Source organism: Furipterus horrens, unplaced genomic scaffold, assembly GCF_987537825.1.
Source record: "Furipterus horrens unplaced genomic scaffold, mFurHor1.1.pri manual_scaffold_6, whole genome shotgun sequence".
Lineage (NCBI taxonomy): Eukaryota > Metazoa > Chordata > Mammalia > Chiroptera > Furipteridae > Furipterus > Furipterus horrens.
Genome location: NW_028327176.1, coordinates 157,304,761 through 157,326,616, shown reverse-complemented (window position 1 = coordinate 157,326,616; position 21,856 = coordinate 157,304,761). Strand labels below are relative to the sequence as shown.

Genomic DNA, 21,856 nt, shown 5'->3' with positions numbered 1-21,856 from the left:
AAATGATTCATGAATTGGGCAGCATCTCATCTAACAACTAAGAGGATGCTCCCTAAAATTTTTAAGTGTAAAAAATCGAGAAGATGTATTTATAAATTTGTGAGTTGTACTAATTATCCTACATATATAGTCCTAAACACCAAGAAGCACTTACAGATTTTAGGTTTAATATTTGAACACATTAGAGGTTTTAAATGGAAAAGTCACTTATTTTTGAAAGTATAAAAAATTTTTTCAGACCACTAGACCACTAGATACTACAATGGAAGATAATATTCATTAATTCTACTCTGATTGCCTAAAACCACTTTCCAGAAGTGAGCAGTTTACTTCCCTTTTACCAACAGGATATTGCCTGTTGTGCTTCAAAATGACTTAAATGAAATGTGGTGGTATTCTTAAATCTATCTTCTTATGTCATGCTTGCTTATTTCCAGAGCTTTTATAACTTGTCAAAAGAATTTCCACTCATTTACACAACTTCTGAATTTATGAATCCTTAGCATTCTCCTGCCAAGCCAGCAATTAAAGAGGACTGACAGCGTGAGTCACCGGTTGATAAACCGGTACAGAACTTGGACAAGAAGCAGCTCAGTAATTTAATGCTAGGAATCCACTATTATCTTTCTATTTGTGATCATGATGGATTTCAAAATAAACAGGATAAACTTTTTGTAAGTTAATATGTTACATAAGTATATACATGCAGTGTCTTTTAAGAGTACCAGGGGCCTGCCAATTTGTGTCTGGTATTCTACAGTCATAATTATACATATAAATACATACATGTAAATACACACACACACACACACACATATATACTTGTGTGAATAAATTTGAAACTTTGAAACTCAGACAAAAATAGAACAATGAAACAAGAACTCTCACTAGAAGTTGGGCACCACTTAGGGGCCTGAAAGGACAGATTTTACTGGATAGAGTGGTATTCCTCCTTTGTGCTGTTCTGTTAAGAAAATTTAACTATTTCAATTATATGATAAAACTGAGAAACATCCCCAAAAGTCTGCCTTGGTTTTCAGTCAGGACATATTGAACATAGATTTTTTTTTTTTTTTTTTGGCATAATTTGACACTGTAAAGAGGGACCATTGCTTTTCCCACTTATTTTCTATTAAATTATTTTATTCATTATTCATTTAATCTGTCTTGTCAGATTTCATCAATGCTTTTCTTTATAATTTTTTTTAATGTCTATTCTGCATTGTTCATTTGTAAGAGGACATTATGCTTTTTGTCTTATTCTAGTTCCATGTATTATAAAATAATCTATTACGTATTGGCTCCAGTTTTTGCCAGTTTTACAGAAAGAATTCTTTAGTCAGCCTTCAATGCAGATTAATCATAAATATGAAGATAACCAGAAATTAATTACTTCCAAAAGTAAAATTATCCTGTGATGGCCATCAGGCCATTTCTAAAATTACAATCTCTTTCTTTCTCCCCACTTCTCAAATATATAGGACATACACATCCCCATAGGTAAACTGGAAATAACTTTTGCACTCCAGAATTGTCTGTTCTTAAAGTTAAGAAAAAAACTGACCAAAAGATTCCACATTTAAGTGAAAGTGGCTATTTTAGCAAGGTTTCACTCTTTCTATACATATGAGTTGACAAAAAATTATATCAAGACCAGTGATCTTCTTAATGGGACTTTGTTATGGACAAAGGACCCCTCCTTTTTATCTCTTTGAATATTGTTCTCATGACTTTTGGATGGATTCCTAGAGCCTGTGCTACCACTTACCTGACTCCTGCTAAGCCCTGTTTTTGACACCCGCCACTCCCAGCCCTGACCCCATGACCATTCCACTGTATTCATGGCTACTGGCCTCCCCATGCCCCTTATCCCAGCCCTGCCAGCACACCTCTGCACTTCAGGAAGGCAAACCTGACTTGGGGGTTGAGATATTTGAAAGACTGAGAGTAAGGAATATAATTGGAATGGCCAGGACTTAGGCAGAAGCACATATTATAAAAGGTATCAGAAGATCTGCATTTTTGCATATTTTAACTGTTTGAGTGAGCTAAGTCAATTTAGTGCATTAGCTTACTTGAATTTCATCTTACTCAGAGCAAAGAAGAAATAAAATAATTTCTTTCATGTGAATTTTAAACTCTTGAGAGTTAAATTTGATTTAAACTAAACTTAATGGCTTACCTACCAAAAAAATAGGCATAGAAAAATGTAAGAATTTTATTTATCTTGATTCAGATGTTTTTCACTTTATGAAAATTTCCAAAAACTATTATTTTTGTTCTGTGCTGCAATTGGAGCCTAATTTCATATCTTTTAGCTTTCTTTTAATATTTCATTGTGTTTATTTTTTCTTTCCAATAATTACACTAGGCCAAGACTAATTATGCTTCCTAGGCTTATTGGTGTATACATTAGAATTCTTTTAAAGCAAAAGAGCTGCATTCTTATTCTTCAATTTGTCTAAAGAAAAGCAATTATGTAGAGTCCTTTGTGATCATATTTTCTATTTGTGATTCTCTAATACCATATATATCCCTTTATTTCACCTTTTTTAAGGCTGATTTTATTTTTGTTCCAATCTGATGACTTTATATTCCAATGCCCTCATTCAGAGCAGTGGACTGAGAAATTTGGGCAACATAGATTATTCAGACACAGAAATGGAATTTTACAGTTTGGATCTGACCCTTCATTTTCAACTTTCAGACCCCAAGGTCATTCAGCTGGTTATAGCCATGTTGTATTACACAATTTATCCTTGATGAATTTACAGTCAGATGGGAAGAAGACACACATACACACAAACACCTGCAGTAAAAGTCACTGTGCAGTAAGTGACTTTATAAATGACCTGGAAAGTGTGTGCTGTAGGAGCAATGCTGTGCTGGCACTGGCTCCAACCAGGTCACAATAGCCAATTGTGTACACGTCTTCCAGCTCCGTATTCAGGGACATCATGTTGATGGTTTGCAGTCATCTGTGGTGGGGGTATTTACAGCACATACATTAGCAAATCCTACAAATCAGGGCTTTGCTTCTCCAAGAACTGTTTAGCATTGATCAACAAACCACTGGGAAGGTGTACAGAGTAGAGAAAGAGGAATATAATCAATGTGATTGGGAAAGACTTAATTGAGGAGGTCAGCTTTAGTGTGACTGCTTAGTAGGATGAAGGATGAGCACAAATATTTGTATTCATTCAACAAACATTTTGTTGAATACACTCTCTATTTCCCAGGCATATGAAGAATAGAAAAACAAGAAATGGGGACAGTTGAGGAGAGAAATCATAGTAAAAAAACTTTGACTTCCAGGCTTAGGAGTTCAAAGTTTACTCAAACTATAAAACTCTGTTAAAGGCTTATGGATAGGGGACTAACATGCTGAAATTTTTGTTTTAGGAAGCTTATATGGCTGTGATATTGAAATGAGGATGAAATGGAGACATCTCAATATGAATATCTAAACTGAAATTTCTGAAATGAATACACAGCATGCCCCGCTCCATCACCACTCCGCCTAAGTTAGACTGCTCCTCCCTGAGGCAGCGATCTGTTTGCTGCTGGGCCATCTCTGACTCTCTTTCTCATGCTGTACAGTCAATCCAGCAGCATTTCCTACCATCCTCCTTTCAAAGTACATCCAGGATGTGCCCATTTCTCACCACTTGTCTCTACTACCACCCTAGTACAGGCCACTTGCGATTCTTTCCTCCGCTGCAACTGGAGTCTACATTTGGTTTCCACTCTTGTCTGCCTACAAATTATTTTCCAGTCTAAGCGAGGCTCTTAAAATACTAAGTTGGATCATGTTGTTCTCCTGCTTCAAACCTTCCAGTGACTTCCTGTCATCTTTAGAATAAAATCCACACTCTCACTGTGGTCTCAGTAACCTCAGGATTTGGCCTCTGATGGCATTGCCAGTGTCACCTCCTGCCCCTCTCTCCCTCCTGTTTTGCAGTCGTACTGCACAACTCAGTGTTCCTGAACACGCACCAACTTAATCCGTCCCTGCTTGGCTTCTGCCAGTCCTTCCACATGGAACCCACTTTCTCCAGATCTGCAGGGCTTGTTCTTTCACTTTGTCCAATTCTGTGCTTAGATCTTAACTTTCAAAAAGATGTTTCTTGACCATGTTCTCTAAAATAGCACCCTCTACTACTTTGTCCCCACATTCTGCTTTGTGTTTCTTCACAGCATTTATTACCACATGGCATCATATTGATTCTTTTCTTTACTAGAATACAGTTCTTGATCTTTATCTGTATTGTTTACTGTTACGCCCCCAGCAGCTTAAATTGTGCCTGGCACAGAGTAAGCACTCAATAGTTGTTGAACAGGGGGAACAAAAACCAAGGTACAGCGACCAAAGAGGAAGTTGTCAGACTTACGAAGTACAAATCATTCTAGCCAAAGAGGACCTGAATTAAGTTGATTTCACTGAGAATAGAAGAGAAACCAGACAACAACAAATCATGTCTTTGGATGAGAAGGAGAAGGAAATGTTAAAGTTGACTTTGGATTCGAAACCAGGATAATGAAAAGAAGATCATCATTTGGGACCGAAAGGTCACAGTAAGCTGCACTTGAGGGGGTTGAGATGGTAAATTTAACTTTAGATATATTGACTTTACAATCACAGGCTATTTTAGAATTCTTTACACAAAGTAGGAAAGAATAATGACACAAGTAAGAAATAGAGCATTAAAGTAAATGCTCTTGATCAAGAGCAATTGAAAAGCCAGTTTCTTATTAAGATCTGTTGCAGACTTGCTTCTCATTTCTAGACCGGTGCTGTCTGCTATGGCAGCTACTAGCCAACTGCGGGTGTCAGGCGCTTGAAATGAGGTTCATCAGAATGGGGACATCAATGTAAAGTGCATACTAGGCTTCAAAAAGTCAGTAACAAAAATAACATGGAATGTCTCATGGTATTTTTTATATAAGTACATGTTGAGATGATAATGTTTTGGATATATTGGTGTAAATAATTTTACATAAATAGGACTATAAAATATTGAATTTTGAAATATTTTATTAAGCTTTAACACTTGAGTTATAATGTAAGATTAGTGTAGATATTATTTCAAGGAAGTTATGAACTTAGCAAATGACATTTTCTTTATTAGTAATAAAGATTTTATTCTCTGTTGACATTTGATGACATTTTGACATCTTTTAAAAAACTTAGTCTAATACGCTTGGCACTGTGCCAGTCCAGTAATGCAGTCACAAGGATCTCTGCTTTCTCAGTGCTACAATCTAAGAAGTAGGGAAAATAGAAATAAGAGTGACCCGGGACTTCCGGCCAAGATGGAGGCTTAGACGGACACGCTAGGTCTCCCTCTACAACTAGAGAGGAATACAACTACTTCAAAACAAAGGATAACTAGAAATTCCAGAAAATAAAACTACACGGAAGTCCAACATATGAAGTTATAAACCAGCGGTGCCATTTGGGCAGGTAAGAGTTAAAGAGGGCAGTGCTGTTTGCGGTGGCACCCGGAGCAGCGGGCGGCGAGGAATCCCGGCTACGCAAGCCCCTGGCAGAGCGCGACTCCGGCGCTGGGGAGAGCGGCCGCTGCATCGCCTTGAACAGTGAGGCCCAGGGGGACGGGAGGACGGATCCCGGTCTCCTAGCTGAATAACTGTGTGAATCCATCTTGGACCCCCGCCCCCAAAGAAAGCACCACAGGGCTGCGAAATAGGTCGCGGACAGGCAGGCGCCGGTCGCTGATTTGTGACGCCAAACGGCGCCGGTCGCTGGGTCATTACGAGTACACAGGCACTGCCCCCGACAGCCGGCCCAAGAAAACAAAACGCATCTGTCAAAATGAGGCAGACAACTATAGAAATACCGGTGACACAACTCACCAGACAGCAGATAGAGAACCTGACAGATGAACAGATAAGAAACCTGTCAGAGGCTCAGTTCTGGGCCATTGTTATCAGGTGGCTTACAGAATTCACAAAAGAGCAGGAAAAAGATAAGAAAGAAGCGAAAAAATTTCATAACGAAAGGAACAAAACCGCATACGAGATAGAAGGTGAGAAAAAATCCAGAGTTCATTTCAACAAACTGGAATATGGAGAAGGAACAAGCAGTCAACCAATGCAGCGAGAGGAAATGGCAAGCAACAATGAGAGGATCAGAAACCTCTGGGACAGCTATAAAAGGCCCAACATAAGAATCATTGGTTTGCCAGAGAATGAGGAAGATGAACTAGAACTTGAAAAATTGAGTGAAAATATAATAAAGGAGAACTTCCCAGACTTGGGGAAGGGAATAGACTTGCAGGTCCAGGAAGCAAGGAGAGTTCCCAAGAGACTGGACCCAGGGAGAACCACTCCAAGACACATTATAATCAAAATGTCAAAAGTTAAAGATAAAGAGAGAATCTTAAAAGCAGCAAGAGAGAAGAAAAGAATTATGTACAAAGGGGTCCCAATTAGACTATCAGCTGACTTCTCAAGGGAAACCCTACAGGCAAGAAGAGACTGGCAAGAAATATTCAAAGTAATGAAAATCCAAAACCTACAACCACGAATACTCTATCCAGCGAAATTGTCATTCAGAATAGAAGGACAGAGAAAGTGTTTCCAGGACAAAATAAAACTGAAAGAGTTCATTAGATCCAAACCACTGTTATATGAGATGTTAAAGGGACTGGTTTAAAAAAACAGAAGCTAGGGAGATGAAACAAAGGCAAACTAAATAGGCAACGAGAGTGGAAAAGGAACTGTGGGTACGGGAAGCATATTGGGGGGAGGTCAACAGGGAGGGGGAATGGGGAAAGGGAGGGAGATGATGTAGGAATTGGGGATCAAGGTAGGAGGGAATGGAATAGACGGAGAGAGGTTGGGAGGAACTGTATGCACAACTAATGGACATAATCTAAAAGGGGGCGACAACTGGAGGGAGGGGGGCCACCGGGTGTAGGGGAGCAGAGGAAAGGGAAATTGGCACAAATGTAATATTTTAATCAATAAAACACATTAAATCTGAAAAAAAAAAAAAAAAAAGAAATAAGAGTGACCCATTAATTCATTACAACTGTGGCACACAAGGGTGTGTACCATGTGGGCCTAACGTAGTCTGAGAACTTGGAGAAGGCTTCTCTGAGTGTGGGATTCTTTACCTGAGACCTGGAAGAGAAGCAGGGGTGAGGCCTGGGAAAGGAGAACAGCATCCTAAGCAGATGGGGGAGTACAGAGGCCTGCTGGCAGCCCTATAACACCCTTGTTCTGGAGACTAGAGGATTAGGAGGCTGGGAAGGTTGGTACAGTCCAATGGATCAGGACCTTTTTGTATCCGAAGAGCAGTGAGAAGCTATTGAAAGGTTTTGATCGGTTTTGGGAAACTTTCAGATATTGTAATTTCAAATATCTTGCTGCAGTATGGAAAATATAATAGACTAGGACAAGATAGATACCATTCAATGAATATTGATTCCCTCTTGGCAGCCTTTCTTTTTTCAAATTAATATTTTCTGGACAAATATTTAGTATAGTCCTTAGTTCATTTCTCAGAAGATACAGTTCTAAGTCTTAGGATCTTTTTAGTTATCCAGAAATTTCTCTTTGCTACTTCTCTTATTATGAAGGAGGGGAGAAATAAGGTAGAGAGTGGTGAAAACTAACTCAGTAATATAAGTGCATATCATTCATTAATAAACATTTATATAATAAATATTTCTTGAACATTATTTGCAAAGTATGAGCAAGACAGGGTCTCTGTCCTCTAAAAGATTGTAATTCAGTGGATTTCAATATTTATATACCAATACATTTGCAAATTGCAAACATGGAAAATTTTGTGCTTGTTTCTAAATGAATACCTGAGGTTTAGAACAATGATATTACCCCTGAGCATAGTTTCTTATGTACAAAGCTCTAAATTTATAATTAAGTGCAGTAACTTTTTAAGTTATATTTCATTTTCTTCCTCACTTATCTGCAAGTATGATTATATTCATCTTTCAAGAATAAAAATCCTAAAGCACATACAGCAAGCCTTCTGTGTTAAGTGTCTGAGTGCTGTCAGTCAGTTAAAGAGGATCTCTTGAGACCCTTTTCACTCATCTCAAAAACTAACAAAAGCTTAAGATGCTTTAGAACAAATTATATAGGGCATCACTTCTTATTAACATGGATCTGGCTTATGTAGAATGCTTGCCAAATAATATTTTTGCATATAGAGTTTTAGTTCATCCAGTATTTTTTAAAGCACTCTCTTGCAGTGATCTCATCCAGTCTTGTGGCCTAAATATTATCTATATGTCAATGACTTATAAAGTTAAATCTTCAGTCTTGGCCTCTTACCCCAAACTCACAATCACTTGGTTGATTAATAGGTATCTCAAGCTTAGCATGTCTGACTCAGAAGAATTGATTCCCACACTCCATCTATCATCCCAACATCTTTACTTCTTGGCACTGCTTGTTCAAAACAAAAAAAGGAAGACTTGTCCTTGATTTCTCTCTCTTTCTCTCCACCCCCCCACCCCAACTGCCCGGTCTCTCTCTCACCTCTCCCATACTCTGTCAATCCTGTTTATTCCACTCCAAAACATACCCAGCTCCATCCACTTCCATTTCCCTAGTAAACACGAGTTCAAGCCACTGTTACAATGGCCTCCTACCTAACTTCCCCAACTTCACTTTCCTTCACAGCACTCCAAGTGCTATTTCAGGAAGTAAACCAGATCATGCTTAAATTTCTCTCATGGTCCTCATTGAATTAAGGCTTTTATTTTGACTTCTTCATTGACCAACAAGACCTTAAGCTATCTTGCCCCTGCAGGCATTCCCCATCTCATTTCAGCCTCACAAACAGCACCCTACATACACTCCTACCCAGGCACTCTGAGCTCACTTCCACCTCAGGGTGTTTGTACGGGTCTGTTTTCCTGTATGCTTCTCCCCAAATCATCTGATTTTGTGGCTGGCTCCAGTCATTCTCAGTTAAATGTCACTTCCTTCAAAACATCGTCCTTTCCATCAAGCCAATATCACCTCCAGTCACTTTCTATCTTGGCAATCTTTTTCTTTTTTAGAATAATAGTTATCATGAACTTTTTTGTGTGTGTATGTGTGTTTTTCTTTTACTTTCTTATTCAACTGCTTGTCTCTGCTTATGATATTTCCTGGAATATAGTAGTGGCCAAATAAATATTTTTAAAAAGAAAAAATAAATCTTCATTTATGAATTAACCACTAACGGTGTTGCCAAGCAACAGCGCTAGTTATGCCTTTCCTGATTGACATAGCTAGGTCTGTGATGTAAGTCACCCCAGGTCACAGCATAGGGACCATGCCTTTTGGTTCCATGGCCTGAAACAATATGTTGACAGAGGCAGCGACCACTTGAGTTTAGATTCCAGTACACTTCTGTTGTATAAAGTCTAAAATCCCTGAGGGAAGATGTGGCATAGCACGCTGATGTGTCATGTTGGTTAGTTTTTCAGTTCATTCGGGAACCTTCAACAACATATATATTTTTGTATCATGGTACCTTAAAGAGTGAAAAATAAAATCTTCATAAGCAAATGTTGTACATTTTATATTAACTTCTAGTAGTAGGGCATCAGTTCTGAGAACTATAAAGAGATAAAAAAAAAAACTAAAAATCCTTCAGGTTAAGTTTTATGAAGTCTGGAGAAGTTAAGTGTCTCATTACTATATGAAGAATATTAATAGTATGAGAAAGAATAAGAAAAAATAAAATAAAATTAATATAGTTAATATGTATAAAAGAGCGAGGATATTTAGATCGAGAAGTTATGCAGTAATCAAATAGAAAATTAATCTTTTTTCTCAACTTGTTTTTTTCAATTCTAGTAAACTCTGTCCTAGAATATGTTAGTCTGAGTTGTGAGTAAGCAATTGTTTACCAAATAAAAACTGGCTTTAGTTTGTGACACTCCAAAGAATAATCACATTATAGGGAAAAAAGATAATTATGCTCTGTCTGAAAATTCGATTTATTTGTTCAAAGTAAACACTATTTTACAGAAACTTTTACGTTTATATTAGTAATGAAAATTTTAAATGTTATTTTGTATTTCTGAAAGACAAAAAAAAGTAAAACAGTTGAGACAGAAATCACATTGGTTTCAATATTTGGGGGGCAAGAGAATGCCTAGTGGTTTTTCCAGTGGTTTATCACTCAAAATTTAGTGAAATTCTGAAAAATGAACCCAACTTCTAAATAAATTTTCCAATTATGTCCTAGAAAATGGGATCAAAAAGATGAGAAGGCATCTTTCTTTTTCCCAAGAACAAAACCAGATTATTATTAAATCTTTATATTTTTATTATCTCTTAATTTCTGGCTCCAAAATTATGTCGTCAATCAAGTTAGTGTTTCAGTTCTCATCTCCTTTCTCTTAAGAGAAATCCTTCAAGAACCAATATCAATACTGAGTGTAATACTTTAAAGCAGTATATTTTATATTTCTGGGAGGAATTTAGAACAGTCATATGCCTTCTAGGTCCTTCAATAACAATAATCTTTTAAACTGAACTCGATTTTATATGCACTATTAGCCTTTGGTATTTGGCGTAGGTAAGCCTGCCAGCCCACAGACATCAGACACTGTGTTAAGGGATTGCAGAGAACTTAGACTATAAATCTTAAAGTTCTTTTTGTCTAATTATTTTCTCAGAACTGTTTTCAGTGTATTATAATTAATGTTCTGTGTTTTACTCTCCCTTTTATTCCCTCTTTCTTTCACTTAGTTGATTTTTGAATGTTTTCCTTTATTCCTGTGATCTTTTCTTTGTAGCGGCACTCTCTGGGTGAAGCTTTGCATAAATCTATCAACAATGTAAGTGAGCGGCACTTACAGTTTGTTCACATGGGCATGTTGCACTTTTGATTTTGCGTAAGCATCATCACTGCTTTAAACCTTAAACTTATATAAAAAATATATTTTGGTATTCAGTAAGATAAATTTCGTGTATGGGTAATAAAAGCTTCTTTCAGCCATTCATTTGTGTATGTGCAGACATCTACCACATTGTATTAATAAGCATATATCATTACAAAGCAAAGCAAGATTTTACATCTCACACATAAAAGTCATTACTTTAATGTTTACTTTGTAAGATACATTAATGTTTTTGAAAAACTAGCAGACTATCATAGAATTGGAAATAAATACAATTGTATTTCTCCTTTTGTTAAACTAGTTTAATTTTTGAAAAACTAGTATCAATAGACTTCTTTATTTAAAAGGATTAGATAGTTGTGAAAATTCATTAGATTTAGAACATGTTTTAGATTTTAATGTTATAATTATTAAAAGATTTAAAGTGAAGTGGAGTAAAACCCTTTTCCTAACAATGAGCAAAGCTATTGTTTTTTACTTACGTATACTCAAGTATACAGAAATTTAGCTTCAGAACAATGTTCCATTTAAACACTCAGTAACATTATTTTCTTTATATATGAGGAGAAAAAAATGAGATTTCACATCACATCCATTCCCAACTTGTTCTTTAAAATAAGAACAGAGAGTTAAACATTAGTGAATATTTTTCTTGATATCTGAGGGCAGAGGTGAGCAAACTTTCTGAAAAGGGCCAGCTAGAAAATAACCTAGACATTGTGGGCCATGCAGTTTTTTTTTCAAGATTTTATTTATTTATTTATTTTTAGAGAGGGGGGAAGGGAGGGAGAAAGAGAGGGAGAGAAACATTGATGTGAGAGAGAGAAACATCAACCAGCTGCTTCTCCCATGCCCCCAACCGGGGACCTGGCCCACATCCCAGGCATATGCCCTGACTGGGGATCGAACTGTCATACTTTTTGTTGGTGGAATAACATCAGTCTGGGCGGGCCATGCAGTTTCTATGGCAGCCGCTGGAGTCTGATGCTGCAGTGTGAAAGCCACCATGCCAGAGAGTATGTGAATAAAGTCATGTGGCTGTGTCCCAGTACAATTTAATTCACACAAACAGGCTGTAGTTGGCCAGTTATGTCCTAGAAGAATCAAACCTTTGAGTCTAGAGATGTACTATGACATTTGATACTTCTAGAGTGAAACTTATTTCCTCATACTGCCCTAATTTCTTTTTTACCATGCAGTCTTTCACATTGAACTTTGCTTTCTACATTAAAAAAAATAAGGAGTACACAAGTACATTTAACACCATTTTCTTTAATATATTTAAAAATAACCAACAAAGATATTTATCTCACTATTGGTAAAATAAGGCTGCATGTAGAAGTTCTTTTTAGCAGAACATAGGACATAGTAAGAGTTTAGGCATAATCATTATATTAATCCTTTTTGACATATGTGCTAATTGGGATAGAAATAAGAACCCAAATAAGGTATAATTATTGTCAAAAATTAATTGAATTGTACTGCAGAATACCTGTAACAGCATAGTCACTTTTTCCTTAATAATTGTAAATGAAAGGTGTTCATTAAACGAAAAACTACTTTGGTGAAGTTAATTCTGTTAGTAACTAGAACTGGAATGCTTTGATTTCTCTTCTACAAGAAAAGTAAAAGGGGTTAGTAACAAGATGAAATCTCCGTTAATTAATTCTCTTTTGTAACAGCATAGTCACTGAGAATCAGTTCTTCACTCTGTCATTATCCAAAGTATGACCTTGTCAGAGTGTTGTTCAGCAGGGTAGCATCCACCCACCACTTAGCACATTGTCTACCCAGCCTTCCGTGCAACAGGTTTCCACTGCATACTGTCTTGTTCTAAATATACATGATTATTTATACCTCTGTTATTTATGAAACCTTACTAAGTTTTTTTCAACTAAGAATGATAGGATAATTGGGAACATATTCCAGAAATACCTTAGGGACATCAAGTAGCCATTATTGTGTGGCTCTTAACTGATGAACTCATTTTATGGGTCTTTTTAGAAAATACTAACAAATTATGAACAATTCAGAATTATTTCAGAATTGTTATAATTTCACAAGCTTAAATTTACTTTTCTTAACTAGACTCTTCAAAAATAGCAAATTATTGGTTAAAAAAGAGAAAACTATAGGAAGAATTAAAACAGACCCCTTCAAACATTTTACCTGAGCATTCATGTGAGTTGTTTCATAGTAATAATTATCCTTACTGTCCCCAACTAAGCCTGTGTTAGCAATTCTTAGTGTGGCTTTATATATTTGAGATTATTAAACTAAATATTAATATCATATGATTTACACTTCACAGCAATTTTTAAATTTTCTTGTCAAAATTGATAAGTATTCCGGCTCAGCACAATTTCCTAATTTATTTTAAAACAAAACTATATTTACACATCTTATTTTTTCAAAGATTTTCTTACTCATTTTCTTATTTACTAAAATGAAGGGACCTCTCATCCAAAACCCCTGCCATTTATAAAATTCATTTCTGAAAAATCATGATTTACATTCAGCCTTCTTAAAAAAATACACAGATAAACAGTTTACCAATATCTTGAAAAACTGATAAAAGCTACAGCAGAGAAAGCCATAGGTAGTATTACTTGAGGAAAGGAATATTTTGTTTTGTTTTCCTCCTTGATGTCATAAAATGAACTGAGAGCAGGGGATATGTAAAAGGCCAAGGCTTTAAAGACTTCTCTAGACATTGCCTTAAGATTATCAGAAAAGAAGCGGCCAAAATCCCTAGTCTTATGAATTCCAGGGCAGTGGTTCTCAACCATGACTATGCATTTAAAATCATCTGTGAACCTTAAAAAAAAGAAATGTGCAGCCTTCCAATGGACTCATGTGTGTGCATGTTCAGGCCATTTGGTTTTTGGTTTGGGGGGAACTTTGTGTGTATGTGGAGTATTTATAATAGCAAAACTAGGTGAGCTGATCCAAATTTCCATCAGGAAGGATTAAAGGAATTTATAGTGTATTACATTCTGGAATTATGTCTGTTAGGATGCATTTGGCTATAAAAAGCGGAACACCCAGTTAACAGTAGCTTAAGTTGTCAAGATAGTTAATTAAGACCTAGGCATGGTATTTTCTATACTTTTGCTTTGCCACGCTCAGTGTGTTACCTTTTTGGCTGTAAGTTTGCCATGTCACAGTTGTAATATGGCTGCTCCAGCTCCGGCTAATAAGTTCTTGAACAACTATGCTAATGCAAGAAGCTTTCCTTAAGTGCTTTTTAACTCTTATCAGGAAATAAAATCTTTCCCAAAATCCCCCGCATTCTTTCTTTTAGCTTATTAACCAAAACCTGGTGACATGTCCTTATAATTAGATTTCTGTGACTTTCTCATCTCAGTCATAATCCATTCCTTGGTGCTAGGAGAGGGGCTTGACCTTCTTTAAAATCGGGATCTCCACTCAATCCCTGAACAAACTCGAGAGTTCAGCTCACTAAGAAGAAAGGAAAGGGGGAGATTAGCTGTTGGAGAGGCAAGGAACAGTGCCTGCAGTAGAAAGTCTGCTGTCATTGAAATGAATGGGGTATACCTACTTATCATGGATATGTGTACTTTATAAATACTACCGTGAAGAGGAAGACAAACCTATAAAAACACAAACTCACTGGCCTCCCTGATGGAAAATTCATTAACCACTGTGAAATAAATCCATGGGTATACTCGTCTTGGAGGAAGCTGCATAGCTGTATGAAAAGCAACTCCATCACATAGCGACACCTGCAGGTTAGACACCTCCTGGTTTTACATTTGACGTGGTGTTTCTCTCTCCATGCAGTGCTAGTGGAGTGCCTGTCCCAGTCAGCACCGCCTGGGTTCTGTTTCAGCAGCTTTGGATGTTAAGCACTCCCTGGTCTCTTGAGGTGTCCCCTGGGGCCCCAGCGTAACTTCTGTGTGTAAGATATAGTCACTGTTTTGTCAGGTCAGGGCAGATGTACACTCTACATTTGGTGAAAATCGTCCAGCCGCTCACACATGATACAAGTAAGACGAGCAAAAGAAAACTAAACGCAATTATATCAAGACGTAAGTCATTATATCTGGGGAGATACCAAAGTGTTAACACTGGTTACCCTTAGGGACTGGGATTTGGCAAGGAAAGGGACTGAAGGAGACTTCCCTTTTATTTTATAACTGCTATATTAAAAATAAAATGTTCCACAGTGAACATTCATTGCATTGCTAATTTGGAATAAAGATAGGTGGCCTGGGATCAGTTCTAGCCCTACTAAATCAGCATGCCAAGGGATCAGGGCCTTGGCAAGTACATTTATTAAAATCTACAGAGATGATTCTGAACCACAGATAGATTTGTATACTTTGTGTGTTCCTTCATTTTGTAACAAGATGATATTTTGAGGGAAAGAAAAACACCAACAGTACATCAAAAACCAAAGGTTATGGGTAATTAATGGCATGTCCCATGTTGATATCCTATCATATCCAGTACCTCAAATTTGACATTTCAAGTTTCTATTTTGAGGGAGTTCTTTTTCGAGCACCATTGTTGAGGCACAGAATCCTTGTGAAACTGTTCTGTAGGAAATAGGGAAAGCATTCCTTTCTTCAGAAAAGTGTCCCCATATGTTTTAATTTGAATTTTTCTCCTTTGAAATTTTTACAACTGTATTTTTTAAAAAAACAGTATTTTAAGTGGTAGAGATCAAAAGGTGGCCCTTACTATTACTGTTGTATGGCCTTTAAAATTGCAAAGTATCTAGAACCTATGGCTCAGTCAGTATGTTATATAATTCATATCTAAACTGCTGTGGTTGTATTAAGAATTTTTAAAATGAGGGCTAAATTTTTTTCTGAAATAAGGATTTTTTTTGGTTTATTTAAAATCAAAATACAAAACATTAAAATTTAAAATTATAACAAATGTATATATATAGACTAATACCATGTACTTCATAACTTGAATATGTAATTTGAAGCAACTACTATTTCTCATTCAGTTATTCAACAAATACATTTATAAACCTATTCATCAAAATTGCCCAAAGTATTGAAAGTAAAATCTATCTTTGTTCTTTTATTTTGAATTACTGAAGTTTTATATTAATACATATTTCCATAAAGTATACTGTATTCAGCTGTTAAACATTAGTTCATTTTACATTGCTTTCCTCATTATTTGTCTTTTAAAGTTCATGTCATTTTCATGCTGAGTAAAGGCTGTCAGTTCAATGCAATTCAACTAATTTATAAAAGGAACAAAACAAGTTTTGATGCTGCATTGCATGATAAAGGCTTTCTGCATATAACTCAGGCTTTGTGCATGAATTAAAAGATTTTAGATATAATATTTAATACTACTTTGGTGTACTTTCAAAGTTAATATAAAATATCTAAACTAAGTATATTTAAGTAAATTGCATGATAATGTCTTTTTGTACATACTTTATATTTTATTGAGTATAGAGAAAGATTAATTTTATATCCTAAAATGAAAAATATTGCTTTGGAGTCCTTTCAAGGTAAAGTATATTTTGATGTAAAATATTTAAGTATATTTTATTTAAACTGGTGAGGTTTGAAAGTGTGCTAGATTTTAAACATATAACATATAACTGTGGTATTTCCTTCACTTTAAATGTTATATTTCTTCATAAATTTCATCCTTAAATAGTTCAACTATGAGTCAATTGTAGTCAGATTAACAGGACCTCTTTTTGATGCAGTGAATTTTTGAAGTAGGTATTATTGCTGAATGTAAGATCCATTGCTCTGAACTGATGAGCTTCTTACTAACCTCAGTGTACACTTAATTGGAGGACAGGATCCAGGGCCCCTGCTGACCCATGTGGTGCCTGTGTGTAAACCAAAAATACATACCCATTTCCTTTGGGTGGATGCAGACGCACACCAGGGTGGATGGCTTGGTGACCAGTTTGTCCTCACTCGGCCAGGGGCCAGATAATAGCTTTAACTATCGATCATTTTTGTACATGTAACATAGTCTTTTCCTAACATTCTTACATGTATTCTAATAAGTTATCACATGGCAGTCATGTAAGTCTCCATGCTAGGTCAACTAGAGTTGATTCTGGGAAGAGAGTGGTTTGGTTCTTTCTCTATTCCAAGAACCAGCTAGCTGGAAAGAAAATGACTACCAGTTACATATCATTGTTCACAAACACATGTTTTTTGTTGCCTTTACTCTTTTTTGATTTTTTTTTTCTGGGTTGTCCTTTATGCTCCTTTCAACCTGATTTTCTTTGCATAAAATGGTGAGAAGTCACAGAGTGGAATGTCTTGGTCTTCCTAATTCACAAGTATGTCCTTAACTGTTGCTGAGACATTCTCTTGCACTTTTCACACTTGCAGGGTTTATTTTAGTCTGTAAATCATGGGATCTACTGCCATTTAAGGGTGTCAGGGGGGCAGTGCATGGAGTCAAGAGTGTTGCGGTTCCACTTGGCTCCAATCATGAAATATCCTCTGAAACCTTAGGTTTGTGTAGAAATCATTAGGTAGAATTCATATAACCTTCAGAAGGTAGAGTCACTCCTTTGGAAATACATTAAAACCGATTGAACATCTGTATCAGTTCTGTCATTTTTCACCAGTGCTTGACTATCTCCATAAACGCATGTGCTAACCTTTACAACTAATCCTGATTTGTAACTTTGTCCAAAACCCTTCCAGATGTCTAGTCACCCACCCAAAGTCACTATAGCCTTTGACTGTTTCCTGCTGCTTGCCTCTGACCTTTTGTGTCTTCCAGTTCCTCCTTTTTATTTTTCTTTCTTATTTTGAAATTATATACTGATTCTCCACCCTTTCTCTTTTGTTCCCAGTACCTTCCTTTGTGAGAACATGTGAGGTAGCCTGTATTTGTCTCTCATCACTCAGATGAATGTCTTCTCCCATTTACAAAAACTCACTTTAAAGCTTCCTTTTTCCATTGGCTTTCTTTGCCACAGAGACTGTGATACTTGTATATGAACGCATACAGTGTCTTAAGTTACTTAATGGAACACACTTTTTATCTCGTTCCCCTAAGTTCCCTTTAGGTTCAGACTTCTCTTAGAATATGGCTATCTAGCGTCAAGTTACCGTTTCCTGTATAGAGGAAGAGAAATAGATCAAACTAAATGGTTTTATCAAATACACACATGTGCACGCACACACACACATGCATGCACACATGTACACATGTTTTGTGTTTTTATTCTTTAAAAAGGACTTAATTTTAAGTATTTTAGGACACTCAGAAGCAATGAAGACATTAAGGGTGATGTCTATTTCCAAAAGGAGTGACAAATCAGTTTTCAATAGTGAAATACAGGCACCTGTCATTATTACAAGGATATAACAAGAGGATTGTAGGATGCTTATGATTTTTAAAAAGCTTGAAGGTTTGCAAGTCCTTTTAATTAAATCAGAATTTGAAATAAAAAAATTTTAACACAAGGATTCTCAATTATGAACTGATAAATTTTTTAAAGAGTAGCTTTCCAATCCTCAAATAATCTTAGCTAACTTTGAGCACTTATACGCATCAGAGGCTGTTCTAAGTGAACTGTGCATAATAACGCACTTCATTCTTACACAGCCCGGTGGGGTGTTGGTACGAGCAAGTGACAGAGTTAGGATTTAACTCAGAGCCCACAGTCCTATCTACTCAGCATTACTGCCTCACAAATAAGTAGTTTTAACTTTTTGTACTATCTCTTTGAAGTGACTGTAATCTACTATATACAGTAGTTATCTTCCGTTTTTATTTCATGTTGCGAATATTGCAATATAACATAGTTGTTCATTGTATTTCTAAATGTGGGCTGCAGTGTTCTTTAGAGTTTACAAACTTAATACCACTAAAACAGTCTTATTTTTAGGGTAACTACTAAAAATAGAATTGCAAGTGGTAATATCTAAAGATTAGATATCTGTGATGTATTGTAAACATTTTAAGTAGATACATTCGTAAGGCAATTGTTTTACTACACTTAATCTCTTTGAAATGCTTTTTTTCTCTTAGATTGGCAGTATGTGAAGTATGCCTTGTATTTATTCTTCATTGTGTACCATTCTGTGGCATAGATCTCCTTGCTGAAACAGAACCTGGAGATGCAGCTTTCCCAGTCTCAAACTTCTTTGCAGCAACTGCAAGCCCAGTTTACACAAGAACGACAACGGCTTACACAGGAGCTTGAAGAACTGGAGGAACAACATCAACAGAGACACAAATCTTTAAAAGAAGCACATGTCCTTGCATTTCAAACTATGGAAGAAGAAAAGGAAAAGGAACAAAGAGTAAGTTTAAAGTGGCACCTATTCAAATGAAGTCCAATAGCCTAATAATAATTAGCCTTCACATTCTTAAGAATTCGTTTTTTCTTAGCTCCCAGAAATTATGTATGGCTTTATTTCAATGTGTTTTTCAGTATATGTTTTCCAGTGTTTAAACATATAGACTAGTTACACACTATCGCAGACAAGTTAGACTAGGGACAGCATTTTACATGTTTTCCATTATATTGTCAAGTTCATGATGAGACCAGTAGTCCGTCTTGTTTGTTGGATAGTTAATAGTGATTCTGTAAATTTAGCATGGTCCAACTGAGCTTTCACCACAATAATCACTTAATGCTATTTTGAATTTATAATTGTCTTTCATCAAATTTTAATTTTTCTCTTTCAGGCTAGGTCTACAAAAGGCATATATCCAAAGAATTTATATATTTTTCAACCCAGATTTTTTTTTCTCACACTTAAAAAATGTACAAAACTCTCAGTGAAGTTATAAACATTTTAATATAGTTCAATTCCCTATATACAGCCCCAAGGCTATATGAAAAGTAGTGATACAAACAAATCACTCAGGAGAGATTTAAATCAAATAGGTGTACTATTAGATTAATCATATATGCCAGAATCTCCCCATATACATTACTTTGTTAAAATATACATATACATTCTTTGTTAAAATGTTAATTTGACATAGTCTTAGTGTGATTAATTTTGGTATAGTTTATTTCTTAACACTGCATTTTCCAGTTTCTTCTAAGGACTTTATGGTAATCATGACAAAGACTGATAGAAAAATACAGTTTTACTAACAATAATTTTCAACATCTATAGTCATTACAGATATAAGTTGTTCTTAATTCTTTATGTGGGAGCAGGTACTATTTTAGAAAGTGGTATGTTATAAAGAAATTAAGACAAGAAAGTCCTATCTTTTTAAAAACAGTTAACTTGCCTATGTGGTAAGTTGAAGTCTCTTGATCTAGTCAAGGAAGTTCCTTTGGTTAAAAGTTAGGCCTGATTACATTGCTAAGTAATCAATTCATTGGATACCATTTGTGAATTGGAATAACACATAAGCTCTCATATCAGTACTTTAATTTTACATATTCAGTCTTTTCAAAACTTTAATCATTTTTAAAAAGAAATTAGAATCTGCAATTTTATTGCCTGTCATTTGGTAGCCAGGCAACCTAAGCTACTTCTAAACTAGAAGTACTGTATTTTACCTATATTCAAAGGAATGTGTGCATTATATTTCAGAAATAAAACATTTTTAGAACAGTGAGCATAAGTAGCCAAATACTAATTTTTAAAAACAGCATTTTGGAGTAATGATTAAAGAAATGCTACCCTATTTACAGTACAGTATCTTTTTCAGAAACCTTTCATGTTATATAGGTTACAGTAAGATAAACTCTTCCTGCCACAGTTCAGTCTCTAAATTTGAAATGCCCTCAGTTCTGTTTTTCTCCTGTGGCCATATATCTTCTTAGTCTTAGTCTCATGCAGTCTGTTCTCTCTGGCTAGGATTTTAAAATTAATCACATGAAAGGCTTTAGTTTACTTTTCAGTTACCCACCCTCAGCTTTTGCTTCTGTTCACAAAGGCAGTCAAAAAGAATGACTCTAGAAAGTAGCTACAAAATACTTGATGAGGTTGATCAGAAAATCTTTTCATGTTAGTGCCCTCCTCCTGTCTTTCCTAAGTCTAAGTCTGTGCTGTGCATACAGAAGAATTATTCATTAATTTTAGGCGGTTCACACCTGTTAGCAGCTTTAGAAAATAACTTCACTGAAAACTACTTTGGGGGCAGGAATCCATATTTCAAGTCAGACTGGTTTCATGACTATTAGTTTAGTGTTCTGAAGTGACTCTACTAATTTATTTTCTAGGGGTGATTATCTGTAATTTTCTTTTTTACATTTTTTATTTTTATTTTTTTATCCTTACCTAAGGACATGCCCATTGATTTGAGAGCGAGAGGAAGGGGAAGGAGAGAGAGAGGGAGAGAAACTTGGATGTGAGGAACATTGATTGGTTGGTTGCCTCTCACATGTTCCCAACTGGGGACAGACCTGCAGCCTAGGCGTGTGCCTCATCGAACCCACAACCCTTTGGTTTGCCGGACAGTGCTCTAACCAGCTGAGCCACACTGGCCAGGGTTTATATTTAATTTTCTTGTAAATGAATTAAAAGTGCCTTCTTTTGTCCTGACCGCTGTGACTCAGTTGGTTGGTTGTCATCCTGCAAAGCTAAAAGTCACAGGTTCCCAGTCAGGGCATGAGAAAGAGGCAGCTGATCGATGTTTCTCTCTCACATAGACTGTTTTCTTTCCTCTCTTTCTACTAAAATAAGTAAAATATTTTTAAAAATGCCTTGTTTTTCTTAAATAATAACTATAATAACTGAATTTTAGTAATTATTTTTATTTGCCTTTTTCCTTCCTGTATATTAATTAACATAATAATTTGAATGTGTTTCTCCTGTTTTAGGCTCTTGAAAATCATTTACAGCAAAAACATTCTGCAGAGCTTCAGTCATTAAAAGATGCACACAGAGAGTCAATGGAGGGCTTCCGGATAGAAATGGAACAGGAACTTCAGACTCTGCGGTTTGAATTAGAAGATGAAGGAAAGGCTATGCTTGGTATTTTGTGTGGTTTATAATATTATCCCATTT

At 35.9% G+C, this 21,856-nt stretch overlaps 1 protein-coding gene across 7 annotated transcripts in view; it reads left to right on the top strand.

The window, feature by feature from the left end:
- Positions 1-21,856, top strand: part of FAM184A (family with sequence similarity 184 member A) — a 114,806-nt gene that overhangs the window by 71,531 nt on the left and 21,419 nt on the right. For 4 of the 7 annotated variants that reach the window (XM_090279796.1, XM_090279797.1, XM_090279794.1 and 1 more), the window contains 3 exons: positions 10,788-10,829; positions 18,968-19,180; positions 21,670-21,823. In XM_090279796.1, coding sequence (XP_090135922.1) covers positions 10,788-10,829; positions 18,968-19,180; positions 21,670-21,823 — 409 coding nt within the window. The remainder of the gene's footprint in view (positions 1-10,787; positions 10,830-18,967; positions 19,181-21,669; positions 21,824-21,856) is intronic. The other 3 variants (XM_090279799.1, XM_090279798.1, XM_090279793.1) reach the window with 1 other exon arrangement.